The 20,736-nt window shown below is 41.0% G+C and overlaps 1 protein-coding gene across 1 annotated transcript in view; it reads left to right on the top strand.

Moving 5' to 3' along the window:
- Positions 1-4,393, top strand: part of Lyplal1 (lysophospholipase like 1) — a 27,774-nt gene extending 23,381 nt beyond the window's left edge. Inside the window, exons 4-5 of the mRNA XM_021162048.2 lie at positions 2,710-2,825; positions 3,502-4,393. Of these exons, the coding sequence (XP_021017707.1) occupies positions 2,710-2,825; positions 3,502-3,741 (356 nt within the window). The 3' untranslated portion in view covers positions 3,742-4,393. The remainder of the gene's footprint in view (positions 1-2,709; positions 2,826-3,501) is intronic.
- Positions 4,394-20,736: the final 16,343 nt, after the last annotated feature.

The raw sequence follows: 20,736 nt of genomic DNA, 5'->3' as shown, positions 1-20,736 counted from the left end.
GGGATGGATCCCCAGGTAGGGTAGTCTCTGGATGGTCCATCCTTTCGTCTTAGCTCCAAACTTTGTCTCTGTAACTCCTTCCATGGGTATTTTGTTCCCTATTCTAAGGAGGAATGAAGTATCCACACATTGGTCTTCCTTCTTCTTGATTTTCTTATGTTTTGCAAATTGTATCTAATCTAACTTTTAAGTTAGGAAAATATTAAGAGAAGCATATACATTATTGCTAATATATGAATTTCTAAGATATAAAATTGTCATATTTTTGGTTGGTTGGTTGTTTCTGAGTCAGATCTCATATAGCCTAGATTGACCTTGAACTCCTGATCATCCTGCCTCCATGTCCTCTGTGCTGGCAATATAGAGGTATACCGCCCAATGTGGACTTGGTTATACAGACTTAAGTATTCAGTAGCCATCATGTGCCAGGCACTGTACTGGGCTGAGTGGTTAAACAGAAACTACTTAAGGAGTATATTCGAAGGAGAATAGAGACACTACTCAATGAGCTGTAAACAGTCAGCCAGTTCAGTTTCTGACACTTGAAGAAAGAGCTGCCTCTTCCTCTTGAGGTTTGTAACCTCCAGCAAACTAGTGTGTTTTCAGCAAATGAAAATGAGAATTTTGCTTAGCTACTATGTAGCTACTGCATAGAGACTTCAGAAGAAAGAAGTCTGAAGCTTAGAACCACAGAAAAGTCATATGAAATAGTAAGTCTGAGATTCTACTTTGCACACATGCATGTTCAACTGCTGGAGATGCTGATCTTGTCTGTACCGAGTTCTATATGTCCAAAGCAGACACGTGGACGATGCGTCATTGTACAGACACATAGCTATAGTCCACCAGCTCTTCCATCTGGGAAGACTCACATGGTAGAAGCAAGCTACACTTAAGTGTCTTAAGATATGCACATTCCCTCTTCCTGCACTAAGCTGTTCCAGAACCTTCCTTTGTTGTCTTGTATCTGAGGACGGTGCTGGGTCTATCATCCTTTAAGGGGTCTCTTGTCCACATTGGTCTAGTCACTAAACCTCTAGATTGTAGTGCTACCAGTGAGCCCCTGTCATTTTTCTCTGGAGAAATAAAATTATAGGCATCATACTCATCCTTATCATGCATGATTATTTACAAATTGTGCCTTTTAGGACAAATCTAAATCTAAATCTTGCAATCTGCTAGCCTAATTAATAGCAGTTGCCTTTCCCAGAGGAAGAAAATATTCAAAGGCTAAGTGAATGTATATTGGCTCTGTCACAGTGATTGGCATCCCAGAAGTCTTTATACCTAAAACTAAGGACATACCTTTAAGCAGGCAACCTTGCTATAGGATGTTTGATTACATTGGGAACTCCAAGACTGTGAACTGAAAAAAAAAACTTGTTTCTATTTATGGGTAGCTCAGCCCTTAGCATACACCTTTAATCACAAACAATGAAGGTAAAGTTAGTTTGTAGAAGGAACCACTATGTTTAAAAATGATGTCTAATTGTGTGGCAGACAAAGTGATGAACCAGAGAAAGATTTGACAGAATAGGATATGCCCAACTCTCACAAGACAAGAAAGGAAAGGGAAGCTACTCTACTTAAGGGATAATACAGAGAGGGGAAGAGGCAGTTTTATTAAGAGAGTTATAGAGACCAGTAGAGAGAGAGAACAAACTAGACACAAGTGAAGACAGAAGGAGCTAGAAGATGAGAATGGATTGCCAGAGTTAGTTAGTAGCCAAGCAAAGCAAAAAGTCAGAGGCCAAAGAGAAGCCAGATTGAGTAAGTCAGCTTAGCCAGGAGTTTGAACCAGAATGGCTGAGTTGAACCAACCAGCCAGAGATCAGAAAGAATAAGAAAGGGTGAGCCTATTCCGCAGACTGGAAGCATTCTAAGCCTAACTAAGACTGTATAGAAGCTAGAAGCTTCCAGGACTAGGGCTAGGTTAGCAGATAGTGGCAGTAAGCCTCAGAGACAACAGTTGCTTCAGGCAACTAAAAGGTCCTTTTACGTACCTGTTTCCTCAGGCCTCAGTCTTCTTGACGTAGACAGGGAGTATCTTATAAATTACTACATGATGGTCTCTGGTGGGTTTCAGATCTCACTTTATTATGTGAAGTAGGGCAGTAGACTGAAGATTAGGAGACACATAGGTCTCTATGTGTCTTAATTTGCCTAGTTCTAGTCACTAGTGCAGTATTCTGCACTTAAAAAGACAAAGGCAAGAGAAGCATGACTTTGAAGGCTTAGTCACCAGGGAGTGGGATTGGGTGAAAGAATAAGTAGAAGTAGACGGTATGGCCTTGGAGAAACTGTCTCCCTGGGCTGGTGGTGGCCACTCCAGGCCCAGGCATGCTCCCCCACACCCTGTCCCCATCTCTTCACTTGAGGATCAGAGTGCAGCTCTCAGCTTCCTCTCCAGCACCATGTTTGCCTACCACCATGATGCCCACCTTGATGATAATGAACTAACCCTGGGAAACTGTAAACAAACCCCAATAAAATGCTTTCTTTTATAAGATTTGCCGTGGCCATGGTGTCTCTTCAGCCTAAGATGGCAACTGCAGTTCTTTTTAGCAGTGTATTTCCTTCATATCTCCAGAGTCTTTAAAATGCTCGTGAACGATTGGTAGTGTCCTGTTTTATTGTGAAGTACCTTGGGACCACGTGTGTGTGTGCCCCTCATCTTCTAATAAGCACATGTGTTGCTTCTTCCCGTAGGGGGATTTTCTATGGGAGGCTGCATGGCGATGCATTTAGCATACAGAAATCACCCAGATGTGGCAGGAGTATTTGTTCTTTCTGGTTTTCTGAATAAAGCATCTGTTGTTTACCAGGTAAGTTCCAGATTTAAATAACAAGTAAGCAAATGTGACATGAAACATAAACACAATGAAACTAAAATTAAGTTGATAATTAAGCAATAAAATGTAGTGCCTACTTGATACGGATTAATAGTTCCTGGAATTCATGTCGAGTCCAGGAGGCCTCTGTGTTCAGCAAGTACCCCAAGAAAAGGACAGTTAGAGAGGAAGGGCATGCTTAGTACTATATGAGTCCTTTATACCAAACAAGAATGTAGAAGACTATAGGCGGACTGGCTTGTTATGAGCCTACTCGAAAATCAGTTGTAAAGCTAGCACTTTGGTGTAAGGGCTTCATGACCAGAAGTTGAACAGGGAAGTAGAATGTGGCTTTTCTCTTCAATTATGCCTCAGCTCCAGACTTCTTCCTCTTAGTCTCCCCACGAAGAAGTCTGTCCTTGCATTTCCGTCCACTTCTTGAGGGAATGCTTCACTGACCTTTGACGAGTCCTCAGTGGTGAAAACACAGAACATATACCCACACATCCCTCACAGAGGCCTGCTCACTGGCATACAACACACACCTCGGCACACACCTCACTCTGTGCCACCTCCACATCCTCTTCCTCTACATACAGGAGCTGTGGTGAACTAGGCATGGTCTTCTCTGATTGACTGCCTAACAGGGCTGTCTCACGTCTTCCTTTAGGACCTTCAGCAAGGTGGCCGCATGCTCCCTGAGCTCTTCCAGTGTCACGGCTCTGCAGATGGCCTAGTTCTGCACGCTTGGGGCAAGGAGACAAACTCAAAACTGAAGTCTCTAGGAGTGAGCACAATGTTTCACAGTCTTCCGAATCTTAACCATGAGCTCAACAAAACTGAGCTGGAGAAGCTAAAGTCATGGATTCTCACGAGGCTGCCAGGAGAGACAGATGGGCAGAGTGAATGATTCCTGACCAGTGTATTGATTGTTCATCTTACATTTAACATTTTTTCTTATTTGATCCTCACAAGAATTAAGGTTTTTGAAACAACCAGTGCCCCTATATTATACAAATGAAATGGCATATCTGTCTATTTTCATTCAACAAGATTGTCTTGTAAATCATCATGCAGTGAATGTCAACTGTTCATTTTGTTGCTGCCTAGGTGCCATTGAGGGGCACACTGGAATGTGCTTGTCCATGCACCGCGGATTTGGGTGACTTCCTGTGTGAGGCTGTCATCAATAGGGCTGCTATGAGGTGCAAACATCCACCCTAAGGTGGAGAGCTGGGTGACAGTGTTGTAGCCTCGCCTGAAACGGCCCAGCTGCTTCTCAATGTGGCTTTAGCACCTTCCATTCCAGTCAGCAGTGTGGTGGCCCCTGAGGCCCAGTTCTGCGCCCGACCTTCATCTTGTCTGTTCTGGTGGCTGTGTAGTGTTCACGGAGCATTTGATTTCTGCTTTCTTGGTGCCAATGATGCGATACAGAATCCTACACTGAATGCTTTTCCAAGATTTGTGAAAATCAGCTTGCCCTCCCCAATCTGTTTGTAGATTGTCTTTGTGAAAATTATTCACTGCCAAGATAATGACAAATAAATTAAGAATAAATAATTTACTGACTTGCAGATTTACTTACTAAAATGTCTAGTCCCATAATGAGTAATTTAGTCTTAATACAGGTGGAATTAATTTAGATCAATAGCTGTGCATTGTGTTTTACATAACGGGTAATAAACACACAAAGATCTTTTAAGTATTTTAAAATAAGTGTATAATAATAGGTCTTTTGTATTTTCACACATGTGTACTATTCATTTCTCATAAACCTCCCTGCACCTCTTCCTACTGATCCACTGACACTTCTGCTTTCACTTTATGTATGTATGTATGTATGTATGTGTGTGTGTGTGTGTGTGTACTCGCTCTGCATGTGAGAGAACCCATGACAATGTGACGCTGATCTCTTCCCCCTCTCCTCCTCCTCTCCAGTTCTCCCCCCTACCTTCCCTCTGGATTTTCCTTTCCCCCACATACTCCCGTTCTGCTCTCACATTGATCTGTATAGAAACCTAGATTCTTCATACAAGAGAACACGTGATAGTTCTTTGCCCGTCATGCCAATGACATTTAACTTTTGATCACTTTACTGAAAATTAATATAATTCCTTTTTACATCTGTATAATATACCAAATTCTCTTTATCCTTTATCCATCAAGGCTTTCAACTGGCTCTGGCTCTGAACTACTGTGCATAGTGCTGTGGTGTGCACAGATGTGTCCATGGATGTGCACAGATGTGCACTGATGTGCAGCTATCCCTGTCAGTGATTTAGAGTCCCTCAGGCATATGCCCAGAAATGGTTTTGCTGAAGCATATGGTAGCTCTATGATTAGGTCTTGAGGAGGCTCTGTATTGATCTCCATAGTGGCTGAAGTAGTTTATGTTCCACCTAGGAGTATTTACATCCTTGTCTGCATTGATTATCATTTCTTTTTTATTGCACCATCCTTACTTGGGTGAGATGGAATCTCAGTGTTATTGTGATTATGATGTAGCTTTTGCATCTAGAAAGGTTGGTGATGGGGAATTCAAGGGTTTTTATGGGATTTTACCAGTTCCATTTGATAAGCAGGTCCTTTGAATCCTTTTCTCTTCACCACTCACAGAAGGTGAGCTGGATTTTTCCAGTAGGGCAATAGCATAGAGTCACAGTTCTTCTGGGGTCAGGTATTCCAGTGCAGCTCAACAGTTAAATAAATAAATGAATAAATAAATAAATTCATTTCAAAAGTTGGAGTAACTGCTACCAAAGGGAATTAGAGTCCAAACTTTATGGGATACTTCTGAGTAGAAGCCTCCTCCCTTTGCCAGGTTGATAACTTTCTCAGTTACAGGGTTTTGTGTTCAAGGGCTCATTGAAGATGTGAAGACCCAGAGGTCTCAACACTTTGCTACACCTAGGTCCTCTCAAATAACATCATTTTGGCTGCTTACACACATTCTTGGTAGAGGCTTATAAAACCACAGTAGCATTTCTAGCTTTACCTGGAGAAGCCAAAACAATAGCAATAAAGCCACACAGGCATACCTATCCTCTTCTCTCCCTGACTGTGAAACCAACCACCACGCTAGCAATTAAATATGGGTATACTATCACTCCATGGGACTATGGAACAAATACCTGTACCCAGCAAGCCCCCCAAAATGAGATTTCCTCATTCCCAACATTCCCTCACTCACTAACAGTTGTAAATTGTTTCTGTCCCTTGTGGTCCCCAATTACCATTCTCCTTCAGAGAGCTAAGTTCAGAGAGAGGAGAGGAACAGATCAGGAGCACAGAGCACTGGGGCAGTTGCATACAGAAAGAACACCACACTTCATATGAGCGTGGTTCAGCGGCTTAAAAGAACTATTCAAGTCTGAGAGATGAGTTCCCCTTACTTTTCAGAGGATCAGCTTCATTCCCACTGTAAACTTGATAGAGAGTAATATTAGTGTGGTGATTTAAATAAAAGTGGACCCCATAGGCCCATAGGGAGGGAGACTATTAGGAGGTGTAGGCTTGCTGGAGTAGAAGTGACCTTGTTGGAAGAAGTGTATCTAGGTCACTTCCTGCTGCCCCTCAGCTCCTTCTGCAGCACCATGTCTGCCTGCACGCTGTCATGCATTCCTGCCATGATGATAATGGACTGAACCTCTGAAACTGTAAACCAGTCCAATTAAATGATTTCCTTTTAAGAGTAGCTGTGGTCATGATGTTTCTTCACAGCAATGAAACCCTAACTAAGACAGTCATCATTTGTGCTTTCTCATGGCAGTCCATCTCAGAACTTTCTCTAAAAAGACCAAAGTTCTTAGGAAACAGTCAAGGCTGTTATAACAGAAACGTGACAAAGTGACAAAGTAAAGACATTAAGCTTCTTATACCATCTTCGAATGATCGCTGGTTGACATGACAGGTGACAGAAGGAACACAGTTGGTGACCCTCCTCCTTTGGGATCATTGTATACTATGCTTGCTCTCATATTTCCCAGGTAAACCAGCTGGCTCTCCAGTGTTGTTCCTGGTCTAGATAACAGGGGTGTGGATTCACTTATTTGTACATGAAATATTAGTTATATGCCCATTAATCCATTTCTACTGTATAACAAAATATCCTAGGCTAGGAATTTATAGAGAACTGAATTTACATTTCATAGGTATAGAAACTAGGAAGTTCAAGATCAAAACACAGGCAGATTAACTGTCTGGTAAAGACCCAGGTCTTGGTTCAAGATGGCACCTTATTGCATCACAGAACTGGGGAGACAAAGAGCACCAGGAATTGTATTAGGTACTCATTTCTTTACTGGACCTGACAAGAAGCAACTCAGTGGGTGAAGGATTTATTTGGCTCATAGCTTGAGGAGAGTGGGGGATGGTGTGGTGGCAGAAATGGCTGGTGGCTGTCCACACAGGAGAACAATGCTGCTCGCTCCTATGTGAGCAGATTAGGAAGAAAGCCAGCATAAGACACTGAGCTGGGCTGGGCTGGGCTGGCTATAAACCCTGGGGCCCCTCCTGTAGTGACTTATTTCCTCAGCTCTCAGGAGCCATCTAGGAAAGACTGAAGGCACGCAAGTGAGTTTTCTGGAGATGGCTCACTCTTTTGGGTGGCCATCAATGAGTGAGCTCTAAGAATGCAGAGACCTCAGAGGCTTCATCACAGGATTTCTTCTTGCTATTGATAAGCCTTTCCTGTCACTATTACATAGCCTGATGATTTCTGGGCATTAGCCCACCCTATTGAGCAGATTTCCTGCAGATCAACATAAACATGAATTTTTTGTAAATTAATGCTGTTTATGATTTTATACAATTAATGATTTGATTCAAATCATTTTAGGAAGAAAATTTTTAAGAGATGGTTTTACTTGTTTTTCCAGAAAGATATAATAAAGAGTTAGAATCAAGAATAGAATATTCCCACTTCTCATAGAATAGTAAGCAAAGGCTGCATAGTAAGGACTACAATGAGCTTCTACAATCACAATACAAAGAGAAATAGGCTTGGGATACACTTGTGGTCAAGGAAAAACACTTATTCTATATCAGATTCAAGGATGAAGTCACAGGTGTGCACTATGGTACAGCAAAGCCATGTGAAGTTGTTGCTTTGAACTTATCATGAGCTTTCAGAATGAAACACTGCTTTGGACTTAATATTAACATCCTTCTGTAACTTCCCGTTTATGTAATATTTTATCTATGAGGTAATTTTCCTTAGAACTTTTGGCCAAGAAGGATAACAAATTAGTGCAGAGAGAAGGAACAAATTAGTGGCTTGGGGAACTCTGCCTCATTCTTCCAAATATATATGAATATATCTGTCTGTCTATATATATATACACTTAAGAGTTAAAACAGTTCAGAGTTTCTCACTGGGCATTCTTTTTTTTTTTTAAGATATTTCTTCATTTACATTTCAAATGCTTTCCTGAAAGTCCCCTATACCCTCCCGCCACCCTGCTCCCCAACCTAGCCATACCCACTTCCTGGCCCTGGCATTCCCGTGTACTGGGTGTACTGGGGCATATAATCTTTGCAAGACCAAGGGCCTCTCCTCCCACCAATGGCCAACTAGGCCATCTTCTGCTATAAATGCAGCTAGAGATAGAAGCTCTGGGGGTACTGGTTAGTTCAAATTGTTTTTCCTCCTATAGGGTTGCAGACCCCTTCAGCTCCTTGGATACTTTCTCTAGATCCTCCATTTGGGACCCTGTGTTCCATCAAATAGATGACTGTGAGCATCCCCTTCTGTATTTGCCAGGCACTGGCATAGCCTCACCAGAGACAGTTATATCAGGATCCTGTCAGCAAAATCTTGCTGGCATATGCAATCTCACTGGGCATTCTTGCCAGCCTCAGATAGTTAAGTTTTATTCCCAGTAGTGCTGACCCTGTAAATCACCTGTTGCTGTCAGTGGGCTCTCTGCCAGCTATCATCAACAGGACCCCAATCACCAGTGCACTACCCCCTTCCACTGCCTTCCCTGTTAACCCTCTGGTGTCAAATCTGACCTTTGGCATCCACCTACGTTTTACCTCCTAAAGGTTCCACAACCTCTCACAACAGCACCTCCAGCTGGGGACCAGGTGTTTAAACATGTGATCTGGTGAAAGACAGCTTATGTCCAAGCCATAATAGGATTACATCCTACCTCTTTTATAATATTACTAATTTGTCACCATGGAATTTAATGTTTAAAATAAGAACTTTAGAGGGATTTCCATATGATAGCATTAACTAATACCCATCTGGGATGAATATGTATACCAGTTACTGAAGGGTAGGCCCATGGGTGAGGCAGGCTGAGATCTTCCTTCCAGGGGGAGTGAGCAACAGCACCATTGGAAAGCTGTTTGGACCTCTTGTCTCAGTCTATAGTCACCTCCCTGGTTTCTCCTCATTAAGGAGAAATAAAACAGAAAAAATATTTCCAATAAGACCTTACACATAAGACTCACTACAGCTCTCCCTGGGGCTCCCTCAAGTCTCATTAATTCCCTTGCAGGGGCTACAGTCTTTCCCTTCCCATACTCCAGCTCCCCAGAAACTGGTTGGGAAATTTAATTTGTAACATTGACTAATTTTTACAAAGATACATAAAATATTTTTACCATCTTTCAATGCTATGTAGACATCTTGCTGAAGATTCATAAAACCATATATGAATTTTTTCATATTGGGAATAAAAAGTGTTTCTATGATGAAGGTTGAACATTGAAGAAATCATGTTTTCAGCAAAAATGTCTATAAAAAGATCATGTTTTGCCCATTAGACAAATTTAGAAGCTCTGGATATCTGTCTGTCTATCTATCTATCTATCTATCTATCTATCTATCTATCTATCTATCTATCTATAGAAGTGGTGAAAAAATGTGATATTTTGTGGTGTGTTATTGGGGATAGGTTTTGAGGTTTCAAAAGCCTATTCCATTCCCAGTTATTGCTCTCTCACTCTCTCTCTCTCTCTCTCTCTCTCTCTCTCTCTCTCTCTCTCTCTCTCTTCTCTCTCTCTCTCTGCCTTATGCTTGTGATGGTTGTGGATTCAATATAAGTTCTCAACCTCTGCTCCAGTGTCATGCCTGCCAGCTTGCTGTCATGCTTCCCACTTGATGATCATAGACATTGAACCTCTATAGATTGTAAGCCCTCTAATCAAATGCTTTGTTTTAAAAGTTGCCTTGGTCAGGCCATATTGTCTTAGCAGTAGAAAAGTAATTAAGGCAGTGTACAATATATTATTCATCTAGAAATAAACATGGAACTCAAAAAAAATCACAGGTAAATGGATGGAGTTGAAAATAATCATTCTAGTCAAGGCAACTCAGACCTCAAACATAAAGACTACATGTTCCCTCGCATATGTGAATGCTAGCTTTGGCTGTTTAGATGAGCATGCTTAAGCTAGAGTATACACAGACGTTAGGTAACAAGTGTGGGAGCATAGGGAGAGATTTCCTAGGAAAGGGACCAGAATGCAGGTGTCATAGGAGGAAGAGGAAAAGTTAAACAGGGAAGGTGAAATCAGTTGGGGGGTGGGGAAGGACAGGTTAGAGGTCAGAGTGTGGGTGGAATAATTAAAGGGTTTTGAAAAAGTCATATGGAAACGTACTACTGGAAAAACTTCCTAAAGTCATATATATATATGGAATTCATGCCTGATACTGATATATATATATATATATATATATATATATATATATATATATATATATATGGAGTTTAGATGGGCCACCCCTTTGAAAGCAGTTAGTCAATGGCGTCCTGTAGACGTCCCAGCAAACATCGTATACTATGACTGTTGCTCTTGATGATTCTCCAGCACTGGTTATTAAGACTGTATTTTAAAGAGAACACATAATCACAGGGCTTGGGAAAAAAAATCAACCTTGTATTAACATAAAGCCTCATCCCCACTGGATAGCTGTCAGAGTCCTGCAAGGTTCTATGTGTGGCACAGTAGAATTAAAAAACAGTCTGACCCAACACTGATCCCTGCACATCACAATGACAACTGGCCTGGCACACTATGCTCACTGGCATACTAGAGTGGCATGAATGTTATGTTAAAAACCAAACAACTTCTCACCGGTGTTAAGCCCTGTTCCACAAGATGGAATTCATGCCTGATACTGTTAAGTGTGCCACAAACCCACAGCTTATAAGATCACAGGCCCTAGGCAAGAACTGAATACCACTCATTAATCTATTAAGTGGACACAACATTACACCGGTCCCAAGTTCTTATCTTTATTCCCCTGGATACATGAATCTCTCAGTCCTCACTGGAGATTTTTTGGTAGTAGCTGTTTGTAGAGGTTTGAATAATAAATGTCTTTCTTGGTCTCAGGCATTTGAACACTTGGTCCCCAGGTGGGGCACAGTTTGTGGTGGTTTATGTAATACTGGAGGGGCTACCTGACTGGGAGCAGGGTTTGAGATTAAAGGCCTCAGGTCACATTCAGTTCACCATCTCTGGTTTGAAGAGGTAAGCTTTTCGCTTTCTGTTCTTGTTCCAGTGCCTGCCACTTGTTGCTGTAATTCCCAAACTCTCCCGTCCTGCGGGATTCAGTTATTTGTGGGTGCAAGGGGGACCACAAACCTGGAAGAAAATGGGAGGAAGGGAAGGAGAAGCAGAAGACCAAGCAAAGAGTTGTCAAGGTCTCTGTTTATTATGCTGAGGTGCCTGGTTTTATAGCATACATTGTGGGGAATAGGGAGGGGTCGAGGAGGAATTATCAAAGAACAAAGAAGTAGGCATCAGGAGACATGAGGGCCGAAGTCAGGCGCCAGGCAGTGGGCACTCTGCATCTTATCTTCAGAACATAGATCCTCCTTGACAGCCTTGGGGTGTCAGGCCGGGCTCAGGCGTAACTCATGTCTTTGGATGGCATGGGAGTTCAGGAAGAAATAGGGAAGAGGGGACTACAATTCAGCTTTTACAGTCTCAGGTGCCAGGAAGGGAACAGGGAGGAGGGAGTGACAACCAGCTCCTAGCACAAGGCCATTTGGCCTGTCAGGTTGGGAGATTGTGAGAAGCTCACTTTCTCACGGTATGGTCTCTGACATCTCCCCCTTCTGAATTAAATTTAATAAGGCCACAGTTAACTGAGGTGATCAAATGATCTTCTCATCCTTGGATGAGTGGGCATTAACCATGGCTGGGGGAGCATTGACCTGATTCCTCCTGTGGGTGCTGTCATGACTCACACTCATGGCTCTTGGTATCTTTTGGGGAAGGGAGGCAGAGCCTTAGAAAAATTCTTTATTTGTAGCTGAAACTAGATACCAACCTCCATCCAAACCGGATGTGTCTCTCAGGGAACTCAGAAACGGTCTAATTGGACCTTCCCCTGCATTGCTTAGCCTCGGACCCACGCTGGTGCCCATACTGAATTCGTATTATCACGAACCAGCATGCACAGTTCTTAGTCCTGTGCAGCTCCCAGAGAATTGTCAAACTCAGAATCAGCAAGGCCTCTACAAGAATTATGCCAATTGTAACACCACAATCTGTGGCTCTCAAGCTATATTAGGAGCTGGAGGTCACCCTTCCTCATTCCTACTGTCTCCAAAGCCTGAGGAACCAAGGGGACCCTGTATTACCAGCAAGGGTGGAAAACTGGAGACAAGTTGCTCTTTCTGCATCGGTGGGAAGAAGATCTTTGTCTGAGTCTTGGATATCCAGCTGATGGTAGTGAACTATAACCGGCTTACTTAAAGCAGCCTCAATCTGTGACTTAACAAAACTGGTTAATTTTTTAAAGGCCCAGGGGCCAAAAGACAAAAGCAGCAAAATACCCAAGAAAGGTCCCAAAAGTGTGGGAAGCAAGGTAGTGACCCAGGGAGAAGTAGAAAACCAATTTTTATACCAATATTCTTGTTTCTCTCTGATGCATTTTTCTCTCTTCTAAACTAGCTCTAACTTTGTCTATGCTATCTTGAACTAAGCCAGTCTTATCAGAATAAAAACAACATTCTTCTAATATCTGAAATTTCGGTCTTTGTAGCCTTAATATTTGTTATATCCTGCCTTATTGTTGAGACCATTACTTCTAAGACATTAACCTTTTCCTCCAATTTTTTATCTACAATAAATTGCTAATATTCTTATGCATATCGTTAACAAAATGAGCAGTATGCAGCTGTTGATCTAACACTGTGGTAGATATTGAAGTTAAAATTGCAATTAAAGCAGTAAATCTTAAAATTGCTCATTTGACCTTTTCCAAGTTTGCATTCCCGGATTTTTAAACCAAGGATCATTTCTTAACTCTAACAGGCCTCAAAACATAAGCAGGTCTCTTTAACAAAATCATAACAGCAAACTCCTTATCTAAATTAGGATCTACACAATTAGTTAATTGACAACAATTACAATGAATATGAAAAGACTTGTCAAGATTGATGATCTTAACTCTTAAAATTATCTAACAATATAGCATATAGGTAAGGAACACACGCTTTCACAGTTATAGGGAAGTTGGTCTGAATGGCCAAAAACAGTGTCTCTAATGAAATCTTGTTAAATACACTGTGGCAGTCTCTCTGCCTCACGGGTTATCATTTATAGTTGTCCTCAAATTGACACCAGGTCGACTCTCCTTGCTTTAGCCCATGGCAGAGATAAGAAGTTTCTTCATCTTGTTTGCAAGTGGCTGCTCTCCCTGATTCCTCTTTCTCTGTGCAATCAACACAGTTTTCTTGTCATCAATGCCAGGGCACTCATGAACTCACAGGTCATTCTGTCACATGAATCATTCTGGAAGCTAGCATGCTTCTGCAGCATTCTGTGGAAAAAACAGAAACACCGCCCCCTTTTCCCCATATTAACTTTCTATTTAAGATCATGCCATGTGTCAATAAGTGTATCCTTTTCTTCTCTCCTAGACATAATTATGTCTAGTTTTAAGATACTATAAGGCATTTATTAAGTTCTTTGACATCCAAATTTCAAAAGTTTTAAGAATAAAAGTATGATTTAAATAATGTGCATGGGGGTATAATTTCTCCCCTTTTTGTTTTTAAGAAGATAGAGTTTTTAAAGTTCAATAATACCTTGCTTTGAGAATTATAAAATTGTTGACAAAACCACTTAAATACTACACTGTTATAGTTAGTTTTAATATAACATGGACAGTGACTAATTACACTTTCAATTGTTTCTTTTGAAGAGCAGTCAAGTAATTATAAGGATCATGAGTTTGTATCCTTTCAGGAGCTATCTGTAATCTTTATCAGTTAAAGCTTTATGTAAACCTCTATAACATAAAAGCAAATCCTGGAGGTCTTTTCCAGGCGACCCAGGACAATTTCTTAACTGCCCAGAAACAGTCTTCTTAAAGGAACAGTATATTTTCTTATAAGTTGTGTAAGCAATTGCAAGCTTGAGAATTAATAGCATCTAAGGGATGAACAATTGTAAGCATTGTAAGCTCTGAGATATAATATTGACTAGTAATATACAACTTAAAGTTTGATTGTTCAACATTTTAAAACACCATCTACAGCACACAATTTAATATCTGTGCTGAAACAGGAGAAAACTCAAAAGAATAAGCATGTGATCCAATTCACACATACTTTTCTCCCATAGAAGGGCCGTTTTTTAAACACAATAATTGGGATGCATGCATGCATGAATTTATAGAAGATATAGAAGCATGCATAAAAACAATTTTTAACTTATCTTTAGGATAATGATTATCAATTTTATTTAAGATGATGGTATGCAATAGATCAAACATTAATATTCTGTAATAACCAAATTAGTGGCTGTTTTGAACAAGGAACAGACACTTATACATGTAAGCAAACTCTGTACACTATAACTTTATGTAATGTAGGCAAGTCAGATCACAATGCCTTGATAAATTCTACAGCCTGAGTGACCTTTTATAAACTTTGAATTTAAACTTTATTTAGAACAACATCTGGCTAGGTCTGCAACAAGACTCTTTTAGCTAAAAGGAAGGGAGGGAGAGCTGAAGTCCCAGGTTTCCCTAGTCACGGTTTGTGAAACAAAAGAAGTGCCATGCAAGCCTCTCTGAGGCTGCTCCCCTCAGAGCTCAACATCAACCCCAATGCAAACTTTTCTCAATCTGAGCACTCTGCCTGAGTCCTGACCTAAAGATTATCCCTATTTTGAAGTGTCTTTAAAGACCTGTTTTCTTGGATTCGTTCATGCTGCATGTTGTTTAGAATGACTCCAACCCTGAGTTACCAATTTTAAGCTAACTTTCTGTTACAAGCAAAAGGCTGCCTGCCCCTTTAAGAGCTCCGTTTGCAATCGGCTCTCAGCAGGGTTTTTCCAGCTGTACTTGACTCCCAGCCACAGTGCAGCGTAACTTATCAGTTTTTGCTGTACAAACTGAGACTGCTTTTTAAACAAGTTAAACTAAATCAAAGGATGAACAGCCAGCAGATAAAGTTTTAACCATTTTTTTCAACATGAAACAGAACAACAATCATTCAAACAACAAAACAAAAGCAAACATAAATAGACAGACATATGGACAATTTGGTGCACCAAAAACAGACAATAGACAGACAGGGAATAGAACTTGATGTCTCAAAGGGACCCAGATATCCTAAGTAGAGCTAAAAATATCTCCATACGAGCCAGAGAGGAAGCAGGAAGTCTCCCAATTTCCTTCTGTCCCTAGGAGAGCTCTGAAATAGCTTATTTTCATTTTCCCTCTTTTTTGCTAAAAGGTCCCAAATACGGGATAACTGCTTTTCTGAAACTTATTTTTTCTTTCTCATGTTCAGACTATAATTCTTTAACTCCTTCTTCTGGGAATTCTGCCAGAGAAGGGAGAGGAGGCACAGTGGCAGCTTCTGATAGTTACTCCTCAATAAGAAAAGATGGTTGCAGGGACCGCATTGGGACCCTCATTAGCTAGTTTATCATTTAAATCTCTACCTACCTTTCACCATTTTTTACAGTGTATCTCTGTTCCATTTATAATAAACATGGACATGCCTGGTCTATGAAAATTAAAAAGTTTATCAAATCTTTTTTTTTTTTTTTTTTTTTTTTTTTCCGAGACAGGGTTTCTCTGTAGCCCTGGCTGTCCTGGAACTCACTTTGTAGACCAGGCTGGCCTCGAACTCAGAAATCCGCCTGCCTCTGCCTCCCAAGTGCTGGGATCAAAGGTGTGCGCCACCACGCCTGGCTTTATCAAATCTTTCTATTTAACTCTAACTCCTCTTTCCCTGATTACTATCTTTAAGCCTTTAAGAAGGCTGCCTCTTTAGATAGCTTATTTCCCATTTCCTGGAGTGGAGATGAATCAACTCACCAAGGACTTCTTACTCCCGTGAGCTGCGGAAGTGGTCCTTCACTACTTCTAATGTCTTGAAGTCGGGACGAACTTCTCTGGAACCTCCACTGGAAGGAAATAAGATCTGAACCTTGCCCTCACATCGGGCGCCACTTATCCCGTCCTGCAGGATTCAGTTATTCGTGGGTGCAAGGTGGACCGCAAACCTGGAAGAAAATGGGAGGAAGGGAAGGAGAAGCAGAAGACCAAGCAAAGNGTTGTCAAGGTCTCTGTTTATTATGCTGAGGTGCCTGGTTTTATAGCATACATTGTGGGGAATAGGGAGGGGTCGAGGAGGAATTATCAAAGAACAAAGAAGTAGGCATCAGGAGGCATGAGGGCCGAAGTCAGGTGCCAGGCAGTGGGCACTCTACATCTTATCTCCAGAACATAGATCCTCCTTGACAGCCTTGGGGTGTCAGGCCGGGCTCAGGCATAACTCATGTCCTTGGATGGCATGGGAGATCAGGAAGAAATAGGGAAGAGGGGACTACAATTCAGCTTTTACAGCCTCAGGTGCCAGGAAGGGAACAGGGAGGAGGGAGTGACAACCAGCTCCTAGCACAAGGCCATTTGGCCTGTCAGGTTGGGAGATTGTGAGAAGCTCGCTTTCTCATGGTATGATCTCTGACACCCAACAATATGGGCTATTCTTCAGTAACTGTAAGTTGAAATATATTTTTTCTTTTATAAGTTACTTTTGGTTGTGGTGATTTATTACAGCAACAGAAAAGTAATTAATGGTGATAAATGCTGAGAGCCATAGCTGGCCAGTGTGTAGAGAATAAGAGACTGTTGAGTTCTCAGCTCTAAGTGGGACATCTATATCATAACTTGATGGGGTTCAGCCCTGCTTCACAGGGTTAACTGATGCAGGTAGCATGGGTGGTGTTTGTAATTGGGGGAGGGGGTATTTACTTTTGGTAATATACCTCTCCTTTAACTTTTTACTCTTCTATTGCTTCTGGTAATTTAACCCCATTAACTCTTTCTTGATTTCTTTGCTATTCTATGACCAAAGGCTGCAGGCTTCTGGCAGTATACATTCTGATGATAGCAGGAGATTAAGAAAAAAGACGTAGTTATCTGGGCTCTTTTCCCTGTGGCTCAAGAGCTCCTCACTGGAAGGGCAAAGGGTTCAGAATTCATTAACTCTTTGTGAGCTGAAGAGAAGAGAAATGGAAGCAAAGAAGAGAGTCAGGCACACACACACACAAACACACAGACTCTGTCTGACTGGGCCTGAACAATTTCACAAGTCCACATGCATACTTATATACATACACACAGACCTACATACTTATGTGTGTATATACATATAGACAGACAGACATATGCATATTTGATATATACATATAGACAGACAGACATATGCACATTTGATAGATGGAGCAGAGGCCCCAAAGCCACACTTCATTTCTTCTCTCTGGCAATTTATACCTTCTTAGACAAAAGTTCTTTATCAAATTACCTCATAGATGAAATGTTTCATTAAAAGTGGAGTTACAAAAGGATGTTGATAATAAGTTCAAAGCAGCATTTCATTCTATAAGTTCATTATAAGTTTAAAGCAAGATTTCACATGGCCTTGCTTTATCATAGTACATAACCTGTGCCTTTATCCTTGGACCTGACCTAAAATGAGTGTTTTCCCCTGATCACAAATTTATCCCAAGCCTATTTCTCTCCTTAATGATATTTATGAAAGTTCATTGTATTTCCAATTATGTACCCTTTACTTAATATTCCATGAGGAGACGGCAGATTCTGTTCTTTATTCTGACTTTATTATACCTTTCTGGCAAAACAACTAAAACCATCTCATTAAAATTTCTCCCTAAAATTATTTGAATCAAATCAGGAATGCTATAAGATAATTAATTTATCTAGATGGCATTAATTTATGAAAGTCCATCTTCATGTTAATCTGGAGGAAATCAGCCCAATAGGATGGGCTAATGTCCTGGAATCATTGAATTATGAAATAGGGGCAGGAAAGGCAGATCAGCAACAAGAAGCAATGCTGGGATGAAATCTCTGAGGACCTTGCACCTTAGCGCACACCCATCACAGCCATACAAAACGGTTAGCTATCTCCAGAAAACACAATTGTCATAGTCTTTCCTAGATGGCTTCTGACAATAACTCTCCCCACAAGGCTCAGGGATCATGTTAGAAGAGGAAGAGGAAAGACTGTAAGATCCAGAAGTGGGGATCTGCAGTGCAACAGTATTTTCTAGAAATGAAAGGACCATTGTACGCAAACTCATAGCCAAGCATTCATAAAACCAAGCCAGCAAAAAACCCAGCAGGAATGGGGAGGGTTTCACAGAGTTCCACCCCTAGATGGGGAGATATTAGCAACTGAGAGTTGTTGGAAATAAGCTTTCTTCAGGGACGCAGCCCCTGAGAGGCTAACTATGCTCTAGGTACATCCTACATCCATGCACATACAGAATGCATCTGTGCCAGGACCTATATTTTAACACTGTTAGGAGGAGAAAGTCATGAAGGGAATAGACAGGAAGAAATTGGGGACATATTTGATCAGAACATATTACATGTATGTATGAAATTCTAAAGCATTAAAAAATTAATGTTTTCATTTTCAGTCTCCCCAAGCCAAATCCCAATTTTCCTAGTCAGTCATTCACATGTCCAGCTGAGAAGAAATATAAAGTTGGTGTTGTAGTTACCTGACATGTTACATCTAGAAGTTTTTGGCATGCTTTCTTTTACTGGTGGACTTGTTGAAATTGAAACTCTGGGATGGATGCTTTCAGGAGGCATGGAGCCTCCTTGGATATCAGGTATCCTTCCATGCTCTTATTATGTGACAAGAATGTTAGGGGTGTTCCACAGAAAGCTGTAACAGACAGGAGCAAGTAAACAGCCCTCTTTAATACTTTCAAGAGCAATAAACCTGTTTTAAGTCAAAAAGGATTTAAAAAAAAAACAGCAAATGGAAAATCTATTAATTTCAAATAGTAGCCAACATGACTGTTTTAGTATCTTAATGATGCTATGAAATGCCAAGTGTGTTTTAGGGCAACTGGGTAAGAATGTCTTACTTCTGCCGTAGAAGGCAAAAGTGTTTTATTTCTGGGAGGGAATTCAGAGATTATCATTTTACACGTGTGGAGACTTGAGGTAAAAAAAGAATAGTGGATGCCCATAGTCCTGAACATGCAAGACCCACATATAGTTCCCCTGAGCTGTACTTTTTGGCCATGCGACCTACCATGATGGAAAGTATAGCTAAAATTTTATGTGAAATCAAGACTTTCTACAGTAGGAGCTATTTCTCTTCCCTTGTACATATTTTATACTCATAGCTTTGAGAATCGATCATTTTTGCTGGCTTGCCTAAGGGATGAGTTGGGTTGGTCTCCATGTGCCCCACTGTAATCAGAGCAGTTTCAATCCCTGTTTATAGTCCTTGTAGATATTTGTATATAAAGGTATTCTTAAATCTTATTCCTTGTTTCTCTTAGAGTTGCAATGTATGAACTCCAGTGAGTCTGTAGAGACTGAGATAAAATGTTACAGCAGTCCAGAGTTGTTGCTTTAGTGGATTGCCTGGAAGCATCTTTCCTTTCTGAGATGCTTTCTTTTCTGAGATCCAATGCTCAAGTAATCCAGAGAGAAGTAATAATGCTGACATCACCCCTGACTGCATGTCTAGTATGTGATAGTCACTATGCAGGCACTAAGAACTCCAATTATTGCCCTCCAACACAAGGGTCCTACTATACCTCCTTTCTTGCTTTCTTTGTGTAAGTTAACAGGCAATTCTAGTCTTCACTGAGACCTTTTCTTGTGACCTATAAGCTCTACTCATTGTCCCCATGATTGGGTTCCAGTGGTTCCTTTGTCTCTGCTCTCTCCTCCTTTCTTTTTATTTGGCCTATAGCATGCCAATGAAGCTAGTGGCTTATGCCACTACCTAACAAGTTTTGCACACTTCCAGTCTGCTCTGCCTTTGGAAAAGCATTCATATTCATGGTGGAAACCTTTCACCATCTGACTCTTGTCCTTTTCAGACTCCCCTGTCACAACACAGGCACACAGTAACTCTCCTCCTCCTCCCTGACCCCAGCCTTCTTTTCTCTCCCTACTGAGAAATGTCAAACCCCTTTACAGCTTTGCCTATAGCATATTATATCTTCTGACTGGAATGTCATCATCTCCTCCAAGTGACAAACTCATATATTTCAGACACAGATATTGATAACCACTTGTTCTGAACAAAAATGACAAGTTCTTTTTTGTTCTGTGCTTATCTTTGACATATCAATCTGCATTCACCCCAAATTGTGTTGGAGGGCAAGAATTGGAATTCTTAGTGCCTGCATAGTGACTATCACATACTAGACATGCAGTCAGGGGTGATGTCAGCATTATTACTTCTCTCTGGATTACTTGAGCATTGGATTGTCCATTAGACTTTCTTTCATAAGAACTAGGGATACAATCCTAATTTTTTGGTTATAGTTTATTTTTGTGACAGCATCATTGTGCAGCCAAGTACAGAATTCATAACTCTGCTTCCACCTTACTCCAGGTAAACACAGATTATCA

The sequence above is a fragment of the Mus caroli genome, chromosome 1 (assembly GCF_900094665.2).
Source record: "Mus caroli chromosome 1, CAROLI_EIJ_v1.1, whole genome shotgun sequence".
NCBI lineage: Eukaryota > Metazoa > Chordata > Mammalia > Rodentia > Muridae > Mus > Mus caroli.
This window is presented reverse-complemented; position numbering and strand designations above follow the sequence as displayed.